This window comes from Pleurodeles waltl, chromosome 2_2 (genome assembly GCF_031143425.1).
Source record: "Pleurodeles waltl isolate 20211129_DDA chromosome 2_2, aPleWal1.hap1.20221129, whole genome shotgun sequence".
Classification (NCBI taxonomy): Eukaryota; Metazoa; Chordata; class Amphibia; order Caudata; family Salamandridae; genus Pleurodeles; species Pleurodeles waltl.
The window spans coordinates 164,610,586-164,636,759 of NC_090439.1; the positions used below are offsets into that span (position 1 = coordinate 164,610,586).

General features: G+C 42.1%; 1 protein-coding gene across 1 annotated transcript in view; it reads left to right on the forward strand.

Annotated features, from left to right (window-relative positions):
• TMEM245 (transmembrane protein 245) overlaps window positions 1-26,174 on the forward strand; it is a 533,540-nt gene that overhangs the window by 109,285 nt on the left and 398,081 nt on the right. Inside the window, exon 3 of the mRNA XM_069219563.1 lies at window positions 16,116-16,217. Coding sequence (XP_069075664.1) covers window positions 16,116-16,217 — 102 coding nt within the window. The remainder of the gene's footprint in view (window positions 1-16,115; window positions 16,218-26,174) is intronic.

The following is a 26,174-nucleotide window of genomic DNA, read 5'->3' on the forward strand; positions in this document are numbered from 1 at the left end:
AATGTCAGTCACATAAAATCCATACTAAGAAATCTAGGGAATAGGAACAGTCCAAATTCAAAGCTGACACAACACCAATTTCTGTGCATCATTCCTAGAAATGCACTGTCAAAAAAGAAGGTCCATGGAGACAGTTGGCCAGCAAGCTTGCTGGCTTGTAAGCAATGTAACCTCGTAATATGAGGCCGGATTACTGCACATCCCCAAGGCGCATAAATCCTGCTATGCAAAATTGACTTAAACAGAGCCTAATAACAAGCTGTCAAGGCATTGTCACATACAACTGCAGATATGCAAAAGATAGCTCTTCTTCCTGACAGAATTTCTTCAGTCATGAAGGATTCTAACTATGTGGTCTCCGAGGTCCAGTACTTATACCCATTTCTGTCTTTGAAATAGTCAAACTTCAAAAAGAAATCTTTGTTGTTCACAAGACCCTGCCTTTCCCTGCCCTGCTTCAGACACATTCCAGGGGGTTGGAGACTGCTTTGTGTGAGGACAGGCATAGCCCCATTAATGTGCAAGTGTCAGCTCCTCTCTCCACTGTAGCTCTGGAAGACCCATCAGCCTGGTGATGGGCCATCAGGATATGCAGGGCCCACCTCAGCTCCCTTTGTGTGAATGTCTAGAGTGAATGCACAAACAGCCCAACGGTCATCCTAACCCAGACATGTATTCAGCCGACAGGCAGAGGCACAGAATGGTTAACCAAGCACTTTCTAAAAGTGGCGTTTTCAAACAAACAATTCAAAAAACAACTTCACAAAAAGATTTATTTTTGAATTGTGAGTTCAGATATCCAAAACTCCATATCTTTATCTGCTACCAATGGGAAATTGCATTTAACACATATTTGAAGGACATGTAAAGTACACCAGTAAATGTCCTACCTTTTAAATACACAGTACCCCATCCAGGTGGCTGCCTTTGGACTACCTTAGGGGTGACTTACAGGTAATAAAAGGAAAGGTTTGGGCCTGGCAAGTGGGTGCACTTGCCAGGTCGACATGGCAGTTTAAAACTACACACACATGCCTTGCAATGACAGGCCTGAGACTTGTTTGCAGGACTACTCGTGGGTGGCACAATCGGTGCTGCATGCCCACTAGTAGCCTTTGATTTATATACCGGTTCTTGGCACACCTGGTGCACTATACTAGGGACTTAATAGTTAATCAGATATGCCAGTAATGAATAAACCATTCACCAGCACAATTTTAGACATGGAGCACTTGCACTCTAGCACTGGTCAGCAGTGTTACAGTGCCCAGAGTCCTAAAACTGACCAAAAACGAAGTTCAGCACAGGATCAAAAACAGAAGGTCAGAGCCAAAAGGTTTGGGGATAACCCTGCAAAAAGGGCCATTTCCAACAGGGCTAAAGACATTTCTTTTTGCTCCTTCTCTTGCCAGAGGTGGACGGTGTCCATCTGGTGGTTTAATGATCTTAATGTCTATGAGATTGTCCTGTTTGTTCTCTCAGTTAACTACTAGTTTTAGAGATTCTATGGCAGCTGAATTGAGACTTGGTGCTAAGTTTACTATTACTGTATTGTACTTTACTCATACAGTGATCATTTCTGGTCTGCTATTTCCCCTTACCTAGTGGCGTTATCGGTTTTCATCAATTATACTTTAAGCCAGATAATTAAAGAAGTTACATGTAATATGAAAATAGTGGTTTCATTGACTTCACTGCTAAGTTGAGTATCCCTAGAGCAATTAGTTCAAATATAATCTCTGGTGATTTTCCTGAAAATGCTGGGTACTCAAATGGGGCTGTTGATCGTAGAGATGCACAGGATTGTTTTTCTGCAGAGTTTTCTTGATATTTTGGTATGTGTAGTACTTCATTATTGTATGCCAGTTGTGATCTGATTATGTGCAGCTATGAAGGGAAAGCTGCTCTCAGTATTAATGACTATGGGGGTCATTACGAGTGTGGCAGTCTCTGGACCGCCACCTTAAAACCCTGGTGGTTGGACTGCCAGGGAACCACCAGCTCCTCCAGGATCTTGGATCCTGGTGGTCTGGAGGTGGTGGAGGTCCTAATCCACCAGGGCAAAGCTGCCCTGGGGATTACATCCTTGTTCTCTGCCAGATTTTTCATGGCGGTAACACTGCCATGAAAGGTCTGGCGGAGAACAGGTGTGGGGGCCTTAGTGGGGGGCCTGCACTGCCCATGCAGTTGGCATGGGCAGTTTAGGGACCCCCCTGCCCAGCACCCTCACAATATTCACTGTCTGCTTTGCCTTGTGGGCTACATCATTGTTTCCGGCTCAATTTCAAGCCAGTGACAATGCTGTAGCCTGTTTCCCACTAGGCTGGCAGGTGGAAACCAGTGTTTCCACCTGCCAGCCTAGCGGGAAACTCTTAATGGGGACTATCTCAGCCTTCTTTAACCCCACCTCAACTGATTTTATAGTACTGTCTGGGTTTTACTAAAGAGATTGCTAAACTATTTTGTACTAAAGAAAGCAACCCCAGACATAGAAAGAAGCTAACTTGGTTTGACAACTACAGGAGAGCACAATGAGAACTATGGGCGGCCTTCAAAACCTTCCTCTTGGGGTTATATTATTTTAGTCCATAAGAAAGCTTTATTTAAACAAACCATTGAGACACCCAATCAATATACCATTATGAGAGTCTCGAAAGAACTCTGATTCCTGTATGGCTAGGGACAGCTGACCATTTTAGAGGCTTGTGTGGGGCAGAAGATTGACCATTTTTTGATGATGTTATCCCAAAGGCTGATTGGTGTACCCATTTAGAGTGTTAACCCAGAGTTGGTAGGTTTCAGCGATTATTTTCTTAACCGGTTCTGTGCCGAGGACGTAGTGGTTACGTCCTGCGGCACAGTGTTGCTGCGCCGAGGACGTAACCATTACGTCCTCGGCACACAGCTCAGAGGGAGCGCTCTCGCTCCCTCTGTGTGCTTCCCCCCACACCCCCTCCCCAAGGCAGGGATGGAAAGGGAAGCCCTTCCGCTTCCACCCCCATGAGATCAGCGTGCTAGCGTGCGCTGTTTGTCACAGAGCCTCCCAGCACGATCGGAAGAGAAATGCTTTGCATTTCTCTTCCGATCACGTGGGGGAGGCCGAGAGACGCTTCAAAGGGAAGGAAATGTATTTCCTTCCCTTTGAAGTCTCTCTCTGCGTTTTAGCAGCCTGATTGAAAGCAATCTGGCTGTCAAAACGCCCACTAGACACCAGGGATGTCTTTTTTTATTTTTGTAAGTGACAAAAGGGAGTGACCCCTTGGGCAAGGGTCGCTCCCAGGGGAGGCATTTTTTTGAAGGCCTTTTCTGCCCCCCCCTGGGGGCAGAAACCTCTAGGCACCAGGGATAATTATTTTTTGTTTGTTTGTTTTTTTGTTTGTTTGTTTTAGGTGTGGGGAGCGACCCCTTAGGCAAGGTTCGCTCCCATAGGGGGCAAATTATATTTAGGCCATTTCTGCCTCCCTTCGGGGCAGATTGGTTTATTTTTATGAGGCCAATCTGCCCCCAAGGGGGCAGAAACCACTAGACACCAGGGAGGTTTTTTTTTGTTCGTTTTTTACGTAAGGGGAGCGACCCCTTAGGCAAGGGTTGTTCCCCTGGGGGCAAATTTATTTTAGGCCATTTCTGTCCCCCATGGGGGCAGATCAGCCTATTTTAATTAGGCTATCTGCCTCCGGGGGGGCAGAAACCTCTAGGCGCAAGGGCAAATTATTTGTTTGTGTTTTTATTTTTTTTAAATTTTTTTTTAGAGATGGGGAGCGACCCCTTAGGCAGGGATCGCTCCCCTGGAGCGGAACATTGTATTTAGACCATTTCTGCCTCCCTTGGGGGCAAATCAGCCCATTTTAAGTGAATCTGCCCCAAGGGGGGCAGAAACCACTAGGCACTGGGGATCTTTTTTTTTTTTTGCGCTGTCACGCAAGGGGAGTGACCACGTAGACAAGGGTTGCTCCCGGGGTGGGGGGGATTTATTTTAGGCCATTTCTGCCCCCACCAGGTGGGGGCCGGCTGAGCTAGAGGCCAAAATCCACAGGTAGGCACTTTGCAAAAAACATCTCTGTTTTCTGTAAAAAAATTGAATGTGTCCACGTTGTGTTTTGGGCCATTTCCTTTCGTGGGCACTAGGCCTACCCACACAAGTGAGGTACCATTTTTATCGGGAGACTTGGGGGAACGCTGGGTGGAAGGAAATTTGTGGCTCCTCTCAGATTCCAGAACTTTCTGTCACCGAAATGTGAGGAAAATGTTTTTTTTTTTTAGCCAAATTTTGAGGTTTGCAAAGTATTCTGGGTAACAGAGCCCCACAAGTCACCCCATCTTGGATTCCCCTAGGTCTTTAGTTAAAAAAAATGCACAGGTTTGGTAGGTTTCCCTAGGTGCCGGTTGAGCTAGGGGCCAAAATCTGCAGGTAGGCACTTTGCAAAAAACACCTCTGTTTTCTGTAAAAAAATTGGATGTGTCCACGTTGTGTTTTGGGCTATTTCCTGTCACGGCCGCTAGGCCTACCCACACAAGTGAGGTATCATTTTTATTGGGAGACTTGGGGGAACACTGGGTGGAAGGAAATTTTGTGGCTCCTCTGATTCCAGAACTTTCTGTCACCCAAATGTGAGGAAAATGTGTTTTTTTTTTTATAGCCAAATTTTGAGGTTTGCAAAGGATTCAGTAACAGAACCTGGTCAGAGCCCCACAAGTCACCCCATCTTGGATTCCCCTAGGTCTCTAGTTTTAAAAAATGCACAGGTTTGGTAGGTTTCCCTAGGTGCCAGCTGAGCTAGGGGCCAAAATCTACAGGTAGGCACTTGGCAAAAAACACCTCTGTTTTCTGTCAAAAAATGGGATGTGTCCACGTTTTGTTTTGGGGCATTTCCTGTCGCGGGCGCTAGGCCTACCCACACAAGTGGGGTATCCTTTTTATCGGGAGACTTGGGGAAACATAGAATAGCAAAACAAGTGTTATTGCCCCTTGTCTTTCTCTACATTTTGTCCTTCCAAATATAAGAGAGTGTGTAAAAAAGACGTCTATTTGAGAAATGCCCTGTAATTCACATGCTAGTATGGGCACCCCGGAATTCAGAGATGTGCAAATAACCACTGCTTCTCAACACCTTATCTTGTGCCCATTTTGGAAATACAAAGGTTTTCTTGATAGCTATTTTTTACTCTTTATATTTCAGCAAATTAATTGCTGTATACCCTGTATAGAATGAAAACCCACTGCAGGGTGCAGGTCATTTATTGGCTCTGGGTACCTAGAGTTCTTGATGAACCTACAAGCCCTATATATCCCCGCAACCAGAAGAGTCCAGCAGACGTAACAGTATATTGCTTTCAAAAATCTGACATTGCAGGAAAAAGTTACAGAGTAAAACGTAGAGGAAAACTGCAGATTTATTCACCTCAATTTAATTTTTTTTTGTTTTCAGTTGTTATTTTCTGTAGGAAACCCTTGTAGGATCTACACAAATTACCCCTTGCTAAATTCAGAATTTTGTCTACTTTCCAGAAATGTTACGGTTTCTGGGATCCAGCATTGGTTTCATGCCCATTTCTGTCACTGACTGGAAGGAGGCTGAAAGCACAAAAAATCGTAAAAATGGGGTATGTCCCAGTAAAATGCCAAAATTTGTGTTGAAAAATTGGGTTTTCTGATTCAAGTCTGCCTGTTCCTGAAAGCTGGGAAGCTGGTGATTTTAGCACTGCAAACCTTTTGTTGATGCCATTTTCAGGGAAAAAACCACAAGCCTTCTTCTGCAGCCCCTTTTTCCAATTGTTTTGAAAAAAACAAAATATTCACTGTATTTTGGCAAATTTCTTGGCCTCCTTCTGAAGAACCCTCAAAGTCTGGGTACCTCTAGAATCCCTAGGATGTTGGAAAAAAAGGATGCAAATTTAGCGTGGGTAGCTTATGTGAACAAAAAGTTATGAGGGCCTAAGCGCGAACTGCCCCAAATAGCCAAAAAAAGGCTCGGCACAGGAGGGGAAAAAGGCCTGGCAGCGAAGGGGTTAAAGATTGTCAGTATGTGATACAGACCTAACATGGTGCTTGTTGGCAAATATATAAAGACAATCCTTATAATGCCCCCCTTACGAACAAGTGTATTTTTGGTGATTTGTTTATCTTCGGTCATCATGGAAGTAGTGGTAAATATATAAGACATTTTATGTCCTTCTGAGGAATAAAGCACTGGCATGTGTTGGTGCTTTTCTGTTTTACATTGTATTGTGAGTTACATTCCATTGTTAATTCCGAAGGGGGTGACTGAGGTGCCTACTAATTACCCATAATCAAGCAGTCACTGTCCACTTTTGTTTTATGTGGATAATGCCACATGAATGTGTAGGACAGTGATAGGCCGCATCTACCTGGTAACCAAATATGAGGAGTTTATGTGACTCCTTGGTTTACAAGTTAGTGTGGTTAAATCAAATAATCTACGTTCGGGGCCAGCTAAGTGGAAAATTAGATGTGTATAGGTGGAAGACACGTCTTTTGAAAGAGTAGTATCTTGCCTCTCTTTGGAAGTTATTTTTGATGCCAGTCTAAACTGGGGTCCCTTGACATTAAACAAACGAGGTAAGGTCGGCAAAATCAGGTGGCATTTTTAGATTTGCTAGAAAGGTGGAATGCATACGCCATTGATATTGAAAATGTATTTAGCAAAGTGCCTATGGGTGGATTTGTATGGAGCCTCTTTATGGGCTTATGTTGTACTAACTTGTTACTAGTCAAAAATAGATTTGTGACGAGTATTATGTTTACCCCATTCAGCCCCAGCATATTCAGTCCACCAGGAGCATACTGTTCCAGTCTGCAGTGCTAATCCAAATGTGCCCCTTCCAGTTTTGGATTTCAATCTGGTGAAAATAGTTTGTCGATCTGGCTCGATTTATTTTGTGTGACATATTTCACTTTTACTCCCTGCTGCCATCCATTGGAAGAGTAACATTTACTTCGAACTGCAAAAGATTGGTTGTAGTTCAGTGTACAGGCAAGCTGAACGGACGTTGCTCTTTTTTTAAAAGTGAACATTGTTGTGCTTTTCAACCAAACAGTTAGCTTGGAATGGGGGTCTCTTGCATTGACCAATTGACCAAATCGTTTATTGAGGCACACTTACTAATTTGAAAACATGCATTGGAGCTAAGTTATATTAAGATTGGGTTTTCAGAGTTTTTCTTTTAACCCACTGTGTGATTGGCTTTCTTCCTGACTTGTTGAAGATTTTCAAAGGACAGAATGGCAGAGTACACCCATGGCACCTGTTACTTTTGACCTTGTGACTTAGGGCTACATGTACGAAAAAAAGATTTGCGAGTTGCAAATTGCGAGTCAGAGTGACTCGCAATTTGCGAGTCGCAAAACAGTATGTTGAACAGTGTCAATAACACAGTTTGCGATTCGCAAGGGGGTGGTGTAGAAAGGCTGGCCTGGTTTGTAGTGGGTACCTTGGGTACTTACACCTTATACCAGGTCCAGTTATCCCTTATTAGTGAAATGTAGTAGTGTTCTAGCAGCTTACGCTGATAGAGGTAGCTATAGCAGAGCAGCTTAGGCTGAACCAGGAGACATGCAAAGCTCCTGCAATACCACTTATAGTTACACAGTACTTATACACTAGTAAAAACATTACTCAATGTTACCAAAAATAAAGGTATTTATTTGGGTAACACAGTACCAAAAATATCTTAGAGACAATACTCCTTCTGGTGGTAAGTATTATACACAATATATACACTAGCCACCAAAATTAGACAAGTAAATAGTCATAGAACAATGCAAACAGTAGGAAATCATATAGAATGCAATGGGAGAAAATAGGTCTAGGGGCAACCCAAGCCCTATACTAAGAAAGTGGAATGCGAATCACAAATTCCCCCCCTAGACAAGTGTATTCTGTGCATAATCGCTGGGAGAGTAAGATTACAGTAAAGGTAAGTAAATTACCCCACCCCAGAGCCTAGAAATGCAGGAGTAAAGTACTGCAAGTTTCCTTAGGACACCCTACACCTTTTGATTGAGATTTTACAGCAACCAACCAAGTCTGCAAATAACAACTGCTGGATTCCTGGACCTGAAGACCTGCAAAGGAAGGGGACCCAGTCCAGAAGTCAAAAGAAGTTCCAGGAAGGACAGGAGCCCCTGCCAACCCAGAAGAGGGTGCAAAAGAAGAGTCCCCAGTTAGTCTAAGACTGCAAAATTGCACCCTAGGAAGATGCCAGCGGGTTCCTGCGTGATGCAAAAGATGTCCCACGGCGAGAAGATCGTTGCAGATGAGATTTCGTGTTGGAAGTCGCCAACAAGCCTTGGCTATGTCAAAAGTGCGTTTTGCATAAAAATGGCGCTGGATGAACCCAGGAGGGACTTGGGGGCCTCACCTCTGTGTGAAGAGGAAGAGGGGGCTCTCAGCACTTCAGAGAGCCCTCAGGATGTCAGCCAGCACCCCCCCAGGAGCCGCAGGTTCCGGGTACAAATGAGGTGCAAAACGCGGTGGATGCAGCACAACAAAGGAAAGTCCCACGCCGCCGGAGAACAACTAAGCGAGTTGAACGTCGCAGGATGGAGTGCTGGGGACCAGGCTGTGCATGAAGGAATTTTGCAAAGGGTGCACAGAGGCCTCAGGAGGTTAAGAAGAATCAGTACATAGGGGTATTGTCTCTCTCAGGGAAGGCAAGGTCTTACCTCCTCCAAATTGCATCAGCAGGACCTCAGGACAGTCTGTCGATGATGTCCACCCTCTGTGTCCTTCGGAGCACGCCCGTCGCTTTGAGAGGAGTCCCAGGGTACCGGCCATCGTCTTGGAAGGTGCCTGCTAGGAGCAGGGGAGTGACTCTGTCACTCCACTGTAGATTTCTTCCGTCCTTCTGGTGCAGGATGAAGACAGGGAGTCCCCAGAGCGTGCACATCGTGGAAACTGTTGCAGTTGGTGACTTGGATCTGAGGTTGCTGAAGAAAAGTGTCTCTTGTAGGCAATTGTTGCAGTTAGTGTTTCTTCGAGCAGGCTGCGGCTGATCCGAGGTCAGAAGAGTCTGAAGTTGTTGCAGAGGATTCCTGAAGGAATCTTTCAAGCAGAATCTGAAGAGAACCCACAGGAGAGACTCTATATAGCCCTGAGAGGGGGATTGGCTACCTTATCAGCTAAGGACCTATTAAGAGGGTTCTCTGACGTCACCTGCTGGCACTGGCCACTCGGAGGCCTCCAGAGTGCCCCCACACCTTGCAAAGCAAGATGGCTGAAGTCTGGGACACACTGGAGGAGCTCTGGGCACCACCCCTAGGGTCCCCTTTCCTTTGTCCTTTCACCATCTGTGCCCTTCAAAGCATTTCCAGAGGCTGGGGGAAACTACCCCTCCACAGCCTGTAACACCTGTTTCCAAAGGGAGAGGGTGTAACACTCTGCTGTCAGAGGAAATACTTTGTTCTGCCTTCTTTGGACTGGGCTGCCCAGACCCAAGGAGGGCAGAACCCTATCTGTGAGGTGGCAGCAACTGTAGCTGCAGTGCAAGCCTCAGAGAGCTGGTTTGGCAGTACTTTGGGTCCACCGTGGAGCCCCCAGGATGCATGGAATAGGCTCCCCAATACCAGATTTGGAATGGGGGTGACAGTTCCATGATCTTGGACATGTTACATGGCCATATTCAGAGTTACCATTGTGAAGCTACATATAAGTATTGACATAAATGTAGTGCACACGTGTAATGGTGTCCCCGCACTCACAAAGTCTGGGGAAATGGCCCTGAACTATGTGGGGGCACCTTTGCTAGTGAAAGGGTGCCCTCACACTTAGTAACTTTGCACCTAACCTTCAGCAAGTGAAGGTTAGACATATAGGTGACTTATAAGTTACTTAAGTGCAGTGAATATGGCTGTGAAATAACGTGTGTGTTATTTCACGCAGGCTGCAATGGCAGTCCTGTGTATGGGTTTGTCTGGGCTCCCTATGGGTGGCAAAAGAAATGCTGCAGCCCATATGGATCTCCTGGAACCCCAATGCCCTCGGTACCTAGGTACCATATACTATGGACTTATAAGGGTGGGGGTCCAGTATGCCATTTGAAATTGGTAAATGAAGTCACTGGCCTACAGTCACAAATTTAAAAGCAGAGAGTGCATAAGCACTTAGGTTCTTATTAGCAGAGCCTCAGTGACACAGTTAGGAACTACACAGGCATACACATTAGGCCATATATAATGATCAGTGGGGTCCTGACCAGCAGGATCCCAGTCAAAAACACACTGACATACAGGTAAAAGTGAGGATAACATGCCAAAGAAGATGGTACTTTCCTACAGGTCACAAATGCCCTACTTCATGAATATTCAAATTGCAACCCCCTTGGGAATGGCTGCCCTCACACGGATGGTGGCCTGCTCGAGACAGCAGACCAACATGTCTGTGTCTGCTTTTAAATGAAGCAATTTTTTTTTTTTTTTTTTTAAATGCAGCCCGTTTTCCTTAAAGGAAAACGAGATGCATTTCAAAAACAAAACATGAAACGTTTTTGTTTAATTTTTTCAAAGCAGGCAGTGGTCCGTAGGACCACTACCTGCTCTGAAAAAAAGTTTTTACTGCCACGCTCAAAAGGGGATGCCCATGGGGACCCCTTCCCGTTTGCGAATGGGTTAGAACCAGTGTGACCCTGGTGCTAACTGTAATTGTTTTGCAACTGCACTCGCAGTCGCAAAACAATCATACATGGGACTGCGACTCGCAATTAGGAAGGGAACACCCCTTCCTAATTGTGACTCGCAGTCCCTTTTTGAGATTCAGTAAATAGTTAATCGAATCGCAAAAATGGTTTTGAACATACCAAAGTGCATTTTGCACGTCGCAAACAGCCCGATTGGCTGTTTGCGATGTGCAAAGTGCTACGTACGTGTAACCCCAAATCTCTTTTCATGCTTGAATGCACATTTTCCTTTTTTGTAAATATTATGTATTACTTAGACATTTTTTAAAGCCAATTTTGCTATCACTGGATTTCTATCCACGTAGACCAACTTTTGTGTATATTTTGAATGTAAATACTGCTCTGCACAATTTGTCGGTGTAAGTAGCAGTGAATATAAGATCACAACTGAGTGATTATTAAGTGTTGGAACACTTGAGCTGTTATATTAATTGCTTCTGAATTATGTCAGATTTTGTTTGTTTGTTTTAATTCTAATTGTATCAATGCATATTGTGGTATTTTATACTTAAATATCTTTTTCTATTTTTTTTGTTTTTTTTTTTAAAGAGTTTTGACTAAAATAAACGGTGATATTACAAAAAGGCCCAGCCCAAAGAGATTCCACAGGGTGGACAAGGAAAAAAAAAAAAGATATTTTTGTGTGAAAAAAGGGAAAGAAGAAACACCTATATGTATCACAACATTTAATGTAGCCTTTAATCAAGTGAGCAAGATCATAAAGAAACATTGGCGCATCCTGAACAGTGGCTCGTTGGAGATTCCTTAACCCATGTTTTCCCACAAATCTGACAAAAGTCTCAGGGACATGCTAGTGCATACCCGCCCACGCCAGTCCCGGAAAAAACTGGATGGCAACAACTATTTACCACCACCTGTAGGACAATGCCAGTGTGTGATCTGTAGCATGTGCCATCTAACAAATGCTACCAAAAGGGTCACCTTCAACGACAATTCAACATAGGAAATATGGGATTTCTCGAACTGCAACACCCAGCGAGCAGTATACGTGATCACTTGCCCATGCAACTTACATAATACAGGAATGACCAACCACAAAGTAAAAGCTCACATCTGTGAACATCGGAGCAATCTGAGATGTGGCCGAGCCACCACAAAAATGTCCGCTCATTACCTATAAAAAGCACACACAGTGTAGGATTACCAATGGGTTATCCTTGAATACCACAAAGATCAATTGCAAATCCTTCCTGCTCAAAAGAGAACAACGTTGGGACTTTAAATTATGCACACACCAACGAGGCTTCAATGAGAATATCGTTTGGGGCCAGCTAATGAAACACTAAAACCCATGTAACCCTACGACTGTACTGCAAAATAACCAGCAAGGCCATCTTCCTTGATACTGATATCAATATACATGACCATCCTGGTCATTTCTTATACAATGTTCACCTTTTTAATTACTTTGGTGATTACATTATAATTTTTTTTGTCCCTTTATTAATCTTGGGGCACCAACATGGCTATTTTTCATAGGATATATAAACCCCACTCCCTGAGAAAGTGCAGTCCCCACCCCCCCTTTTTTCCATCCTTTTTTCTGACTTTTGCACCGAAACAGGCACTGACGAGTGACACCTAGTTTAGGGGTCCTTACAGTCCTACATCAGCCCACTGGAGGCCGCCATCTTGGTTAGTGAGCGGTCAAGTGCCACACGCTGCAGCAGCTCGAGACGCCCCAGCTACAGTGAGTTCATAAACTTGACTCCGATGTGGGTTACGGTGTTTCAGACCCCGGGGAGGTGAGCATTAGGTACAAGGCGGGAGTATCAATTTGACAAAGTAAGTGCTTTTACCGCACTTTGCACATGTCACAGAAGCGACCACTTGGTGAGTCTAATATTCTGTGTATATTTTCAGTGTGTGACTACAAGCACACCCCTTACTGGAAGATCTATTATATGAGAGCGTCAACACTAAAAAGTAGGTCACGCATGCACCACGTGTGCGTCTTAGAGGTGCTTCACGCGTCTGCGTGTTTTACAAGTTTTTCTAAGTGTAGTATATCCTGTATTTGTCTATTTATTAATAGATGATATTCAGGAGTGCCTTTTCCCAAGAGTGGGGTGTAGTTTGCCAATAAGTGGCACCACACCCATAAGCAATACAAATAGCAGCATTGCACATGAGGACAATGGTAACATTTGCTCTTTGATTTCCACAGGCATCTCAGAAGGACATCGGTACCACTGGGTATTGTTTCACTTTAGTTAGATGTACCACACCATACCACAGAACATTTATTGTTATTATTTTTACTAGTGGTAGTCAGTCAAGGAGTGACATTAGGTAGTCCATCTTGGTCCTGAAGAGGAGCTTAGGGGTTAGACTTCGAAACATGTAGACTGACCAAGAGGTAAGGTACATAGTACACCTCCAACGCCCACTTTTAACCATACCGCCCCTGTGAGACATATTGAATTAGTAGTACCACACAGAGGTAGGTATTTTTAACTCACCTAATACCACACCACTCCTATCACTCTCAGAATTCACATTGATGAAACTTCAACAGTGCTCCCACGTATTCCGTCAGTCGTAGCATGCCCTGTTCCGTAGCGGAACGGAAGGAAACCAATGATGAAGCATGCCACCAAAGGGTAATCCTGGTGGGTGAGGGTTTTTCCACACAAAAAAACTTTTTTTTTTTTCCTTTCCCTTGTTCATCCTGTGGATCTTTGGGCTAGGCCTTTTTTAATGTTACATAGGCTATAAGGAGGACAGGCTCAGCCCTACAAAAACCTCCTTCTCCCTCTTTGTTATTGTAAAATAAACAGTAAACAGCTAAAGAAAAGAATTGGATGAGAACAAAATAGGCTACTGGATACAAATAGACACCGAAAAAGATTTAGGAGAGAAAAGGCTGGCTGCTGTGTGGCATTGCACAAAATACAGGTGTTGAAGTAAATTGAGGAGGAGAAATGCCTTGGATCGTACCAGACAAAATCATTTGAAGACTTGTTTCCCAATACCTGCCTCTAGGAAGGAGAAATCCACAGCTCATAGTGTTGAATGCATTAACATAGCTATAAAAACATGGGAGTCAACTTTTTGTTTGTATCAAGATTAAAGGTCAGCAATGACGCTCACTAAGACTTACTCTCTGGCTTGAGTGTTCTTACCTGGACTGAATTTCCGATATACTTAAGCCTACTCACCAAAGTGTTGGGAAGGTGGCACAGATTGAGTTTGCATAAATATTTGTTGTGTCTGTTGAATACAGGGGTATTCTTTTTTTATGGAGGTCACCACAGGCATTATTAATTCCAGGAGACAATACATTTTCTGGAAAGACAAGAAGTCATTGTATTTTTAAGAAAATATATATGTAACACTCACTAGTAATTTCTCAAGTTCCAGTGGAATGGTAAGTTTCACCACTTTTCTGCCTTATTGTCAGTCTCTCATTTGCCTGTGATGTTTCACCAAACTCTTCTGTGCGGTAGTGAGCTACAACTATGCCTGCAATGTTTCTCTCAGTCTTCCTTAATGATATCCTCTTGATGGCCCAGGGCCCTTTTTACCTCCAGGATCCCCTTCCAGTGTGTGTCTCCTACAGCTTGTGAATTTTGAACATCTAGGTCCATTGTCTCATGGTTGATTGGATTCCTTGACTTTATGATGGACACCAATCTGTATCAGCTCAAACTTAATTCCCAGAAACTAAACCATCTTAAGAGAAAACTGCACCCAACTGTGCCTCCCCGCTCTCCCCTGTTAATGGTCCCTTCAACATTGCAATTTGACAGAGCATTGGGTACTCTGACTTAATTCCCCTGGGTGAAAAATCCTTGAGAGCACTTCAGTGGTGGCTGAACAATGTAGAGGCATGGAAACTAAAGGCCATCTTCAGATCTTGCCCAGATGTCTTCCTGCAGTTGGATGCCAGGTCAGCTTGGAGCACCAATCTTCAGGGCCTCTTGATGGAGCACCTTTGTTCCTGTAAAGAAAAAGCCTCCTTCAACAACAGCTACCTACAACTTTTTTGCTGCAACCCTGGCCATGGACCACTGTCATTTCACTATACTGCTATGAACGGACAACATATTCTCCATGTGAGCAAACTCAGCAGAACCAGGTCAAGGAATTTGGCCATTCTGGCCAAGGATCTATGGCCCCACAACCTGATTTTGCATTTCTCTTTTAAGAGTTTCTCCTGTCATCTTAGGGCGCTATGACCTATAACACCTTTGTAATTGCTTGTAACCTGGTAGATCTCATTAAGGTGACTGACTTGTCCTTCACTTCCATTTTATGAGCCTTTCGCTTGAAAACTATTGAGCATGTTGCGGCTCTCATTTTGGACAGGATTTGAACATGCTTTATAATGTCATCTTCTGGTCTTGCCATAAAAGGAAATTTTCCTAGATTGTGCTGAGCAAATCATGATTTTTATCAAAGGCTAGGCGACAGTAATTAAATCCCACAAATCCCTCCCACCATCTAATCTTTAATAAAATCATGATTTCCTTGGTGCGAGCTACGGAACTCTTCATTTTATGAGTGACGTATTGATAAGTGCTTATAACACAATACTGACAAAGGACCTCTTAATGAACTCCTCACTTTCAAATGCTCAGAAAAGAGAAAAGTTGACAAATTTGAAAAAGTACTAATTTAGCTATAGGCAGAGAAGCTTGTGGACCTATCTTCTGAGTACCATTTTTCCATGTGCTTCTTATACTAGTGTGGGAGAACAGTTAAATACTTCTGTAAACATATGATGACAAAGGGCTTTCACATCTATAGAGGGCCCTGTTGTATCTCATAGCATTAACCGATAATATAAAAAGAATTGCCACTCCCAAGGTCCAGAGAAAAGCTTAGGTTTCTTAATTCAGACCCTATTTACAAGAAAGAACTTACAAGATGAGCATTACCCCTGTTAAAATGATGGTGCCTGACAATATTTTAAGGACCTAAACCACACCCCTGGTATGCCAGGGATAGCCTGTTTTTTGTGTGTTTTTTTTTGGCGTAAGTGAACTGTGCCTTTTCAGTCTGGTGAATGGACCCGTAGGGGGGATTTATAGCTGTCTTCCAATAAAGACCACTAATCAGCAACTCAGACAAACAGGACTTGTGATTCAAAAATCATGTATTTTATTACCTTTTGAATGAGAAGGTGTAAAAAAAAACCTTTACATTTAAAGATCTTGCATGGCTGCTGATTACCTAAACCTGACATGTTCTTATAATGTAAGCATGAAGTAGTGTGGCAACATGGTAATGAGGTTCTCTCTGATGTTAAAAGTATTTTTTTATCCTCCCATACTCAACTTTCTCTTTTTACGGTAAATAATTATTCATTGTGGATTCTCTTGACTTTCAGGAGCAGATATTTTAAAATAATTTTCCCATTCTGTATATTATTGACTTCTGGTTGTGTTTGTATGCAGCTTCTGTGGCAGGTTCCTGGAGGATTCCAGTCTTTCTGGTTATAGTTCTTCTGATGACTGTGGGTGCATTGCATGAGAACAACACTGGGGATGCCCCATCAGGTAAAACCAGTTTCTTGTCCAAAGCTTGAGCAGTCTTATTGGTTAAATTTTGTATATCTTTTACAACTGGAATCCATTTAAAATGTTAGTTTGTTGCTTAGATGATTATAAATATCTTTGCCTCATGGTTTACATTTTAATATCTTAACAAAAGTTAAATGAACCTGCGTTGCTTTCTAAGTTTACCATCCTCAAAATTGCTCTTTAATGTATCGCTTCTTGCAAGTAAACCGCTCCATTCCAAGTGCTGTATTGAGATTAGCATTTGCTGTTATACTTTTTGGGTACATATGTTATGTTGTGTTGTATTGGTATGAAGTACTTGTAGAGCGCGACATTCACCCACAGGTCTCTTACCACCATTGTTCTCTAGAGGGTAGCAGAGAAGTCAGTGATGCATAAATATAAAATGTCTGCTTGAGAAGCCAGATCCTTAAGGCTTTCGTAAATTGAGCTAGTTCTGTAATTGGGCAAATCTAAACTTTGGTGCCAGTTTTGAAAACCTGCGCCCTCCAGGCCTTAGTTTCTGAAATCTAGGCACCATCAGAAAAGTGGCAGTAGCTGAGTGGAGATTTCTTTCTGGGACATATCTGCACTGGCGATCAGTTAAGAATTTCATGTGCCAATCTCTGTAGGGCCTTAAAAGTTAAGCGACAGATTTTAAATGTAATATATTGTCTGATCAGTGCCAGAGAAGGCTCTTCAAGCAAGGTGTTCTCTTGGAATTCTAAAAACTAAACTGGCCACAGCATTCTGAATTATTTAAAGCCTTTTTTGATCACAATTGGCAAGGCCAAAATATACAATGTTTGTGTAATCCTGATTAGCACCGATATCAGATGGCCCAATAATCTTCATACCCAAAAAGGAGAGGAACGATCAAATCTTTTTGAAAATTTGCACGATGAAAACATATTTTGAGAACACCACATTTATTTGATACCCCATAGAAAGATGTTGATCAATTAGGATTCCACAGCTTTTTGCATCTGGCTTCTATCTTGGTAAAACGCCAGTTCTAGGGGCAGTAATGGTAGTACCATACTAAAGAATATTTAACACCACAATTTCGGACTTTGCTGCATTCAGTTTTAGTAAGTAAGTAAATTTATGTGCTTGAATATTTAAAACCATTGTAAACCATTAAAACGTGTAATACATCATTTCGTGATTGTAAAAAATAAAAAAAAGTAAGCTACCTTTGTCGTATACCAATTTTAAAATCCAGATTTAGTGCAATTATGCCCTATATGTCCGTAAAAAAAAAAATCTAAACTAACTGTACAAAATTAGCAGCAATATTGAAACTGTGTACTTATTCTAACAAGCAGTGACCTAAAATGTCCTCCCAGATGCCAGTGATATCTATGCAACACCCTTGTTAGATTTAATTGCATGGCTTTAGTTTTATCAAGATTTATTTTCAGATTATTTTTGAGTGAGTGGTTATAAGTGGTGTCTAATAAGTGTTGGAGACCAACCAGTGATTGGCTAATTAACACCAGGTCATGTGCATATAATACATTTGAAAGTTTATGTCCGCCTATCCTGGGGCTGTGAGTTGTAATTATCCAATTAAAAAGGCAGGTCCGCCATAAAAAGATTAATTGGAGTCAGGTCCAATACACAGCCTTGCTTAAGTCCTTTTGAGGTTGGAATCCTTCTCGACAGGTAATCGCCTGCCCCCAGCTTGACTTGGACCCAGGTATCGGTGTACAGAAGGAGCAAATTGATTTAGGAGGCCCTTCAGAATGTTTCTTTTAGCAAGCTTCCCCCAAGCTTTTCCCTATAAATGTGGTCAAAAGCTGAGGAATAGTGAATGAAACAGATGTATAATGGTGAGCTGGCAACCATTGAGGTATCTATCAGTAATGAGAATGTCAAAATGTTTGTGGTTGTACCCACATACTTACTAAAGCTGGTTTGGTCAAAAGGGATAACTGCCTTATCTATCACCCAGGCCGACAGTTCTAAGATAAGGCCGGCATAGTTCTTCACATTTTTATCAATTAAGGCAAGTAACCTATAATTTTGTGCTTAACTTTTGTTACCCTTTTTGAATATTGGTGAAATTATAGACCTCCTCCAGGATGCTGGAAACATTTCTGTGCGAAAGGTATATTCAAAGACAGGTTTAAGAGCATCTGTCCAGTAATTTGGATCCAAGTTGAACAGGAGAGGTGAGATCCCGTTTTGGCCTGGCACTCCCTCCCCTACTTCCTTTTGCAATCCTGTTATTAATCTGCTTACTTATGATTGTTGTTGTGAATTCTGGCAGGCCACATTTTACATCCTTAGCTTTTGCATCCTCTATGCCGGCACCTCTCTTTTCCCCTGGTGCCATGAGATGGTTCCGTATTAAAGTGTTTCATAAGGTAGCTAACCGAGTCATCCTCTGTCACATGAGAGTTGACCCCCCCATGGCCTGTTACATTCAGTTTTAGATAATTGTGCCTCATCCATCCATTAATAAAACACATCATCTTCCAATTTATCCTGTTCCGGGCTGGTGTGTCAAACCAAAGTAAAATCTGAAAGTCACCAGCATAGTTTAAAATCTCACAATCTCTTTTAGACAGCCACTTTATAAGAGGTTGACTATAAATGTAAAAACAAAAAAAGAAAAAATGAAGTGAGCGAGCAGGCACCTGTGGAACACTGCAGTCAATCTTTATTTATGAACCCCTGAATGGAATGAGTTGTACTGCCTGTGTCATATTCTTCAGAAAAGAGATGATCCAATTAAAATCACTCACTGTAATCCCTGCCCCTTGCAATTAACGCTGTAAAATCTTGTGGTCCACCACATCAAAGGTGCAGATAAATCTAGCAAGATCAAAGCTGGAGTGTGATCATCATCCAAATCCTTTCTCAAATCAACAATAACTGATAGAATCACTGCTTCTGTATTGTGTCCGAGTCGTAACCCTGCTTGATAAGGATCTCAAAATTTAAACTCAAAAAGATTGGAGCCCACTTCCTGTGCTATATTACCTTCCAAAAGTTAGGCAAATAAGGCAGTAGCGAGGTAGGATGGGAATTTTCTAAAATCTTTGGGTTATTGTCAGATTGTTTTAAATAATGGCAATACTGTGGCTTTAAAAAAAAATAATAGTCAAGAACTTCACCTGCCTTCAAGGATGCATTTCAGAGACGAGTAAGAAGGTCTATGATGGACAGAGCTATCCAGTGCAATGCTCTGGGAGGGCATGAATCTCATGGTTATCCTGATTTTACTTTAGTTAATGTGTGGCATCGTGATCCAATAAATTAAATTTATCTAGCTAGATAATATTTTACTCCCCCTCTGACTGGTCGTGTTCTGCACAATGCCTATCTAGTATGGCACCTTTATTGGTCTTGGTTTTTTTTCATTAAAGAGCACATTTAATTTACCACAGTTCTCCTGGGAGTATCGCAGTGGCTGACTATTCCGATGCATACTGGAGGGGCTGCGCCTAGTGTTAAAAAAATTTATCTAGATTTTGAGCGTTGCAAATATTATTAGTATAAATACAGAGACCTTAGCTTGGATAATTAGCTTCTTGTAGTTAAGCCTGCCGTCTTTGATGGCCTGTGTGCCCATCTTACCATCATTTTTCCTCCATTCATTTTCAATGCGTCTAAACTGTAGCTTAGCTCCCGCTAACTCATTAGAAAAGGGCTGACACTGCCCTTTTTAGCTTGATTTTACTGTGAAGGACCATTTGTGCCCTACTTTATCAATCCAGTTATTGAACTCCCAGGCAGTCTCAACAGGGCTATCACTTACAACAGGTTTCATTAGTTCCAATGTCTCCTGCATACATGGTTTATCGATCTTATCCCATTTCCAGGATATGTCTTTGTGGCCTGAATTCTGGGCTTCCTTTCATCCAAGGAATTACTAGGGATAACCAAATGGCATAATGATCTCATTACCCACATAGTTCTATTCTGTAGTTCTCATTTGAACAATCCAGCGACCAAACAAGATCATGTGTGTGGCTCTTATAGTGGGTAGGTTCTTTTATATACAGAGTTAATCTGAGATAATTCATAATCCCCAAAAATCGTTGGCCTTTGGGGCAGGCATTAGGCTCATCTGCCCAATAGTTAATAAATTATTATGGTTTATCAAGAGAGGCCACATTACATCTTAAAGAACGGCAGGGCAATCATTTATATTGTGTGGTGTGAGTCGACTACCAGGAACTTCACAAATCTCTTTCCAACTTCTAATTTGAACAAAAGGAAGTCTGTTTCCATTAAAGCTTTATAACTGCGATGTGTTGCTTTATAATAGCCGCAACATACCCTCGATTGTATCATTAGGCTGTCTTATTTGAAAGTAATTTGCCCGTGGGAATGGCCTCTAACAAAGATGGCACAGAGGCATCTGTTAGCCATGTCTCCGTTAGCAGGAGAATGTCTTGCTTACAAGAACACAAAGGGTTAAAGATTTCTAAACTATGTTTGGTCAAAGATCTCGTGTTCAAATAAGTTACCTTTGGGATATCAGTATATATCTGCATTGAGGGTTGCTTCAGGATGCAATCTACTCCCTTACACTGAAGGGTTAAAATCCTATTTATAAGTAAAGCATTTAACTAATCGTTCAACTGTTTTAGATCTACCTGGTTCGAAAGTTGTGGTTCATCAAGTAGGTCCACAATCCACCATAGTGGCTGGCCGCATCTGGGTGCGGATAAAGGTAATTCTTTAATTTCATGGCACACTTGTTTATAATTACATTCAGCTCTTTTTTGTGTAAAGGCTGAGTGATATGAAAAATAAATTATTCCCTCTGTTTTACATACTTCCATCATTTCTAAGCTTTATCCAGTGGTCCCAAAGTCCTAACAGAAGAGAGATCCAACTGGGTGATCTATGACACAAGATTATTTCACTCAGTCACTGTTGACTAAATATTTGGTTTAATAAATATTCAGAAAAATTATGTGGGAAAGGATAGTGCGTCCTGTGATTCGTTAACTTGTAAAATCTACTTTAGAAGCAAAATTGCCTGTCCTGTGAAAGGTAATCAGTCATATTGCTTAGGTGGATTTCTAGCAGGTGGCTTGCAAAACTGCAAATGCTTGGTGATTTTTGTCAGTGTTCTTTATGCACTACCTTTCTGTGTTGCACCTCAGCTTTTTAATGGGAATGAGGTCTGGTTTGACTTGTCTGTGTCAGAATCCTGATTCTTTTCTTTATCAGCCAAACAGTTGTAGGTTTACTGGTGGCTTAGATCATTCTCCTCTTGAATGAATCACTTTTGGCGAAGCTTTACCTGCAGAACTGATTGTCTCACATTTTCCCTGCGAATGTTCATGGTTGATTCACTGATTGTGAGGAGCCTCGATTGTCATGTAGCTGCAAAGCTAGCACAAATTGTTGTCCAGCTACCATTGTGCTTGATTTTGTAGGGATATTTTGGTAATAGACAATGTCTGCTTTTCTCCAAATGTATTTTACACTATAACTAGACAACTCCCCTGTGGGCTAATCTGTTCACAGGGCATTCTTCTGAAATTCTTGTGGTTCATAAGGTGGTGCTGCATTCTTATGTTTTATAGCAGTGTTCTTCATGGAGAGAAGATTTGTTCTTCTGTCTATTTTCATAAAGTTAGAGTTGTTTTGTTTCGATATAGTTTGTTTGAGTTTTGAATTGATAGAGCATTGTCAAATAAACAGTGCAAACAAACATTTAAATAAATACATCTAATTGGTTACAGCAATATTTGGTAACATTTCCCTCTGTTTTTCCCACCACCCCACCACATATTCTGCCTTATGCATAGATTACATCACTTTGTTGTACTTTTCCCCTGTAGCATCCCCATTCCTAGGTCTGATCCTGTACATATGTCTTTTGTCCACCCTAGTGAGTGGGGTGCGTCTCTTCGTAGAGTCTGGTGCTTGGTTCTGGTCCTGTCATCTCTGTAATCCCCTATGGGCCATCCGCTTAAAACTTTTTTGTCTTTGTTTTTTTTTTGGGGAGGGGCATCATTTTCCATCATATACCTCTCTTTCTCTCGTTCTACATATGTCCATGCCCATTGTTGAGTTTTGAAGTCCCGGGCATGTCATGCTGCCTCATTCCTTGGCGATTTCCTTTTTTGCCAGTAGAAATCCTAAATTAACAAGTAATTACTTATAGTATGTGCCATCAGGTTCCTACTATATTCTCAGTATTACCAGTGGAGCTTGTGCTTTAATAGTCACTCCTGTGGCCTCTTCCAGTTTGCAAATCACCTCATTCCAGGTTGGTCGGAGTCTGGGTCATTCCCAGACGTATGTAAGAAGGTTCTTCCCTGTCCACACTGTCTTAAACATGTATCATCTCTAGCTCTGCCAATTTTGAACAGTATTGCTCTGGTGTGATACCTTGTATGCAGTATTTTGAGCTGGATGAGGTGGACAGTCACTTTTATGGCGCTTCTCTAGGGAATTGAACGCATGCCTCCAGTCATCATCTTCCAGTTCACAAACATCTGTTTGCCCTCAAGGCTTTAGTCGCCTGCTTTACCTGTGATGTATCCGTCAAGTAACCACCTCTCCAGTAGGTAGCTCTGTTTAGTCTCCTCATCCCTGGCAATCATTGCCTTTAGTGTGCGTTGTAATTGGATATATTTGAAGATTTTTGTTGTTGCCATATTCCAACTCGACACTCAAAAGATGCCATGCCATTTCCATCCCACACGTCATCAAGTGTTGGTAGGTCAGTTATGTCCCATTTTTGAAAGACCATTAACTGTGTCTCCGGGCCCAGTCTCATTCCCATCCACAGTAGGGTTTTGCAGGTCCCTCTTTTTTCCCAGCCCATTTCCCTCATGAGTTTACTTCAAACAGATACCACTGTCACTGTTGCCGGCGGGGCACTGTGTGTAAGTACCCTTTCTGCCCCAGGTAAATCTGGTCCGTTTTAAATGCTTGGTCGCCTAGTGGAGCATATGCCAGTCATTTATCATGCTAACCTAAGGTGCCTCGTTTCTATGGACATTCAGTAGTGCTATACCCCCTTTTAGGCAGATCTCTGAAGGCTGGACAGTGCTAGTTGGGATGGACCATTCTGCCACAGCAGTCACAAGCATTCTATTTATTATCCAAAAAAGTGCGTCTGGGATTGTGTATGAGCTATTTTGCAATATGTTTGTAAATCAGGGCAGAACAGTCATTTTAAATATTGCCGCTCTTCCAAGAAGAGAAAATGGTAGTGTTTAATATCCTTTTCCAACTAGTTGGTTTAAATTATCTTCATAATGTGTTTGGTCGCTTTTTTAGATCAAGAGCCCAAAATGTTTTAAGTGTTGGGTGGCACTTTTCAGCGGTAAGGGTAATTCCCCCATCTGCTGTCCAGTTGGCCATAGGGAATAGTAGGGATTTCTTCCAGTTTATCCTCAGGCCCCAGAATGCCCCATATACCTCAAAAGTCTCTCTGAGTCTTGTCATAGTCTTTTCCTGTTCCGCCAGACATAACAGTCCTTCATCTGCTTATAAGGATATCTGCTCTTCCCAGGAATCTCCCCACTTTTATCCCCTCACTCGACCATTTACTCTTATCCATTCCACCAAGGCTTCTATCGCCAATACAAATATCATCAGCAACAGGAGACAGCCTTGCTTTGTTCCCCTCCGCATTGGGAAGTCCCTAGGAGAAGTCCAATTAATTTTAAGTCGTGCCAGGGGGTTAGTGTAAAGGAGTTTCACCCACTTTATAAATTTAGTTCAGAAGCACCTCTTTCCCATCCAATGCAAATAAAAAGGACCACTCTATAGAGTCAGCCGCTTTGTGAATGTCAAGTTATGCCACTGCTAACGGTATCTCTAGCCTCTGTGCTGCTGTGATGTTATTGTTGAGTCACCCGTTGCTCAGTTTGGTAGAGGTGTGTGGTATAAATCCATTTTGGTGTGGATATATCCGGTCTGAGTATTACCCAAACAGCCCCGTAGTCTGCCAACACCTTAGCCAATACCTTAATAGCCACACTGAGTAGGGGTATTTGGCAATGTGAGTCCCATTTTATCAATTGCTTTACCTACTTTGGTGATCAGCACTACTATTGCAGTCTTAGGATAGTATGCATCCGTATACATGCTGTATGAAGTGGCCTAGTTATCCTATGTGCCCTTCGTTTGAAGAATTCTTCCAGGAGTGGATTCAGGCCCAGTGTTTTCACAGATTGGAGTTGTGTGAATGTGGTTTGCACTTCTTGCATAGTCTCTTCTTCTGGTCTAACGGCCCTTTCTCTCTCAAGCAACCTACAGGGATAGTCCTGGATAAAAGCCTGAAGGTCTCTTAAGGGCGATGTTGTGTGTATCGAAAACAATTCCTGCATATAATCTGCAAATGCTGTTTCTATTTCTATACTCCTCATGATTTATTTTCCTGTTCAGCGCTACATTCTCCATACAATGGTTCCTATCTTTTTCTTTACCACTAAGGCACACCAGGAGTTTCCTGGCCTTTTCCTCTGCTTCTGTTCCGCCATACGAGTCATTTTCACGTTTGCCGTGGATAGCATCATGTACCCCTTCATTTTAAGAGTTATGTCTCCTTGTGTATCATCTGAGGGGTTTAGAATATATTCTGGCTCTATCTCCATTATCTCCCTTTCCAAGTCTAAGCTTTTGCCTTTTCCTTTTGTCCCCAACCTCCCCTGAGATTATAGTTCCCTTATCGTGGCATTGTATGCCTCCCCTAGTGTTTCTGCATCGTTTGCTCTTTGTGTTCTCCTTGAAGTCGTGCACTGTGGCCTCATCTTGACACTCTACTTCTTTAATGTTTGTCAACATCCATGCTGCTATTCTCCATTTCTCTCTGACCTTCACCTTCCTTGTTTCTAGTATGGCACTTGATGGGGAATGGTCCGTTATACATCTTGCCTTGCATTCAGCTTCTGTGAATCTACCTAATGTTGTAAGCGGGTGAATAAATTGTCTATGCACGAGTGTGTATTATTTCACTCCCAAATAATAGCAGTAACAGTTGCGTGTCCCATTCAGTGTCCTCCAGATAGCCCCCATTCCCATTGCTTGTACGAAACCTTTCAATTTTCCTACTAGAAGATGCTTTGAGGGATCTTCCATCGAGGTGTGTGTGGAGAGCCATGTAAAAATATCACTAAATTTTAGTCAGTCAGTCAAAAAAAATATGTTTATTTAGACAATTAGTCTTGAAACAGCATAAAACGCACAAACATTAATCATCTTGTATAAATACATTCTGATAAATGACATACAGACTTTAAAATAATAAATACCACATATGAAACCTAGGCCTTGTGAGTTTGACTAACCCCTCTTCATAAAATGAATACAAATAACTAGGCTTCTTATATACCCATAAAAACCTTTTTACGGTGATCATAAATCTCCCACCAGCACATCCAGGAAGCACATGTCGGTTAAAAGTGCCACAGCTTACACGCTATTCCTGAAGCCATATTTATTTTTTAAATGGCCGTAGAATGGTTTTCCGAGGGGGCAAAACATTTAGACAGTCCATAAAAATGTGCAAATTATCTCATTTAGAACTCACACCACATGTACATTAACCTGCTAAATTGATCATTACTGTTTTTGTCTTGTTATTGGAGTAACATAGATTAATTCCAATTCTCAGCGTTAACAGCTCCTATCTAAGCCAGCGGTTTGTTAATAAATCCACCTAAGGGAACCATTCTTCCTTGTGCCAGGAGTTGATCATAAACTTGGCTGAGTTTTTCCCCTTTAATTACTGACTATCGAAGGGGTCTCCAAACTTTTCAATGACGCCCCCCCCAGTAGAAAAATAAATCTTCAGGTCCCTCGCCAAATTTTTCACAATTAATCTAATAAATTGGCAACGTTTAAATACATCTAGACGTATTTAAACATTACAGTTAAGTTGTGTTACTGTTTTAAAACTGCAGTCCTCTTCTTCTAAGGTTGCAGGAATCTAGTTTCCTCGGTTCTGGGGAGCCCCTAAATACT